We start from the raw sequence: 3,687 nt of genomic DNA on the forward strand, positions 1-3,687 counted from the left end.
TGAATACGGATATGTAAAACGATGAATATTTATTATCATGTTTATGATGTTGCATATGCATATATTCTTATTAACGAAAGATTGAATATGCAAAATAATAATAATAAGAACGTTACTTAGCTCTGATACCAAATTGAAAAAGTAAGTGCGTAGCTCTGATACCAAATTTAACGACAAAAAATAAGTGCGTCGCTTTCATACCGGGGGGGGGGGGGGGGGGGATCAACCCGTTCAGTAGAATTCCGAAGAAAGACTATTGGCAGCAGGTGGAGACATTTCTTTTGCCCCAGTTGAATATGGTGATGAGTAAGATTGAATAAGAATTGAATGAAGTGTGGATAGATAGGTGATAACATGAAGTAGAGCTGAATGGAATAATTGAATGATTCAATAAAATAGAAAGAATAAAATGGTGATTAGAATTGAATATGTGTTTAATGGATTGTAGGTAATATTGGATAGATGTTTAATGGATGATATAGTTCGATGGATATAATAATCCATTGAATGTTGTATAAATGTTGCAATCCATTGAATGTTGTATAAATGTTGTATAGAGTAACTTTTGTATAAATGTTGTATAGAGTAACTTTTGTATAAATGTTGTTGTATAGAGTTCGATGGATATAATAAAATAATAGAATTTGTAGTTGTATTGGCTCGAATATACAATGAATAACTTCCCCTACAACAGAATCCAAGATTACAATGTACAAAGGCCAACAATTTGACAAAAATTAAGGTTTGGCAGAAACATCTTTGCTGGAACGGTTGTACTTCATGTGACTCTTGACAAGTTGCCCAGCCGCAATTGCAGACATCAGCGACAACTCTCCGGCCAAAACAGACCCCGCCACCACCTTCGCCAACTGCCTTGCATTTCCTCCGGCGCACTCTTTATTTGCACCCTTCACTCCCAACAAATTCAAACACGCAGACTGTGATGCCAACTGGGTCCCACCACCAACCGTCCCCACCTCAATCGACGGCATAGTCACAGACACATGAAGGTCTTTCCCGCCATTAACAGCCTCCATCATCGTGATACAATGAGAGCTCTCAACATTCTGTGCGGGATCTTGTCCTGTAGCGAGATACACAGCGGACACGATGTTACTCGCATGAGCATTAAAACCGCCCAAAGCTCCGGCCATGGCGGATCCGGTGAGGTTCTTGAGCATGTTCAACTCCACCAACGAAGCTACATCCGTCTTCAACACCTTCTTCACCACTTCTTCCGGTATCACCGCCTCACACACCACCGATTTCCCTCTCCCTTCAATCCAATTCACCGCCGCCGGTTTCTTATCGGAACAATAGTTCCCGGAGATGCCAATCACATCCATGTCAGGGAAGTCCGCTTGGAGATACTCCAAAACGTTTTGAACACCTTTCGAAACCATGTTCATCCCCATCGCATCTCCCGTGCTACAAGTAAACCTAATGTATAGATTCTTCCCTGCAATCGCACATCGGATTGTCTGAAGCCTCCCAAATCGGCTCGATTTGTTGAAAACAGAAGCTAGGGTTTCGAAATTGAGCGGCTCCTCCAAGAAGAATTTCAAATCCGCCGCCCGTTTCGCGGTGGCGAAACGAACCACCGGAGCCCGAGTCATCCCGTCTTTAAGTAACACACTGGTGGCTCCACCGGAGACATAAATAGCTTTACAACCGCGATTCGTGCTAGCGACAAGACACCCTTCGGTGGTGGCCATGGGGACGGAGAACTCCATTCCGTCCAACAACAAGGGGCCGGCGATACCCACCGGAATTTGGACATAACCAACCGGCATCTCGCAACATTGACCTAATATCGATTCATAATCAAGCCCCTCAAGCGGCAAACCTTCCAGAGATTTTCCGGTGATTCTCTCTAACGCCACTCTTCTGATGAAGGCTGCACGCTTGCAGTCCCCGAGTTTCGATTCCAGTGAGTAAGACGGTGTTCTGCCGGAAACCACCGCTTGTATCACCTCTTCATCTTCTTCAGTAACAATTGTATCTGTTGCTACGATTACTGTTTCCACTTCCTTCTTCATGACTTCTTTTACAGATACGATATCAGATTCGCGAATAATGGAAGCACCACAGGGAGTTGTTTCTTCTTCTAGTTCGTCTTCTTCCTCTGTTTCTGTAAATGGTGTAGCCTGGACGAAGTTCATACCAAAGAATCCAAGAAGGTAGATACAGGAGGCGAAGAAGGTGATAATGGCAGCCATTTCAGACATGTTGACAACATGGAGAGGAGTGGAGTTTCTGATCTTCTCACGCCATCTGATAAGAAGGTAATAGACAACTGAGAAGAAAACAGTAAAGAAGATTCCCATCGGAATAGAGATTGCATCGAAAGCCTTTGGAGAATCCACCATCTTTTTGTTTTCTGTTTTCAACATCTGATCATCTGAATGTTGATCAAATTGAGCTTTTCCCATGTTTTTTCACTGACTGTTTCAATTGAGGGTAGAAGATTGAATGTTGTTGATCGAGGATGAGAAATAACATCAGATTTGGGGTGAATATATATAGAAAGATAGCAGCTTGTGAGACAAAAGATGAGTCTTATCTTGAGAACACTTAAATTGAATTATGAAGACCATATACGCATAGAGTCAAAGAAAGGTAGCAAACTTGAAACTTCCATTAAAATAATTGGACATGATAGGGACAATTTCGTGAAATAAATAAATGTGTATATAAACAAAAGTGTGTACAAATTATAGATTCCTTGTATCTGACTGATGAGTGTTGATAATTGATATAGGATTTGTTTTAAACGTGTAAAATAAACTTGGAGAGGAGAGAGAATAGTGTAGTGTATCGGTATCCCACCATAACATAGCATCGTAATCATTTTTGTGCAAAACTTTATTTGTAGGAGGCATTTCATCGAACACCTTTGGTGCATTCTCAAACTAACTCTGATTTTCAACACCAATCAACCTAAACACTGCCCAGAAACAGATTTATATCAACTTTGTTGCACAAACCCAATACCGGAAATGAATAAGAGGAAATTACTGAATTACCCCAAGCGTATGTATTGCTATAAACAACATTAACGTGCATGAAAGAGCCAAAAGATTTTTTTGGTGTTCTTGAAAACGTAGTATGTGAAATCAGTTTGAATTGCATAGAAGATAGAGAGTATGCTCTTTTTTCTGAATCCTGCAGGGAAGATAGACTTGACACAAACAATGGTGGACAAAGAATCGGGAGAACATTGATTTCTTTTGGTTTTTCCTCAAGCTAAAAAGGAAAAACAAGAAACAAATTATAAACTATTTATACTAATATTTTGTATTTATTTTATCTGTGGAAATATTTCAAACTCACCAGGATTCACCGGAAACCTAACTAGAATTAAATGGGAAAAAAGAGATTACTTAAATAGTTTATGTAGAATAATTTAATATTTTAATAATAAATTGTTCTGATTTTTTAGTTTGTTGATAATTTGTGTTGCGACAAAAATAATGAAATAAGCTATCATTGAATTCAGTGATTTCTGGTTATTATAATTTACAGTAATTGGTTTTAAAATTAGACAATTTGGTTATTAGATTCAATAAAAAAATAAAATAAACTTTGTTAAATTTATTTGGATTCAAATCTTTCTATAACTCAATATTTCAATAATATTATGTACTTATTTTATAAAGATATAAAGAAAAAAAGTAATTTATAGTT

General features: G+C 38.4%; 1 protein-coding gene across 1 annotated transcript; it reads right to left on the minus strand.

Moving 5' to 3' along the window:
• Window positions 1–627: 627 nt before the first annotated feature.
• Window positions 628–2,543, minus strand: LOC145133606 (3-hydroxy-3-methylglutaryl-coenzyme A reductase-like). The gene has a single exon (XM_079068534.1). The coding sequence runs from the start codon at window positions 2,430–2,432 to the stop codon at window positions 738–740; it is 1,695 nt and encodes a 564-aa protein (XP_078924660.1). The 5' UTR covers window positions 2,433–2,543; the 3' UTR covers window positions 628–737.
• Between the last annotated feature and the right edge of the window lie 1,144 nt (window positions 2,544–3,687).

The sequence above is a fragment of the Lactuca virosa genome, chromosome 8, assembly GCF_052849685.1.
Source record: "Lactuca virosa cultivar CGN04683 chromosome 8, Lactuca_virosa_CGN04683_v6, whole genome shotgun sequence".
NCBI lineage: Eukaryota > Viridiplantae > Streptophyta > Magnoliopsida > Asterales > Asteraceae > Lactuca > Lactuca virosa.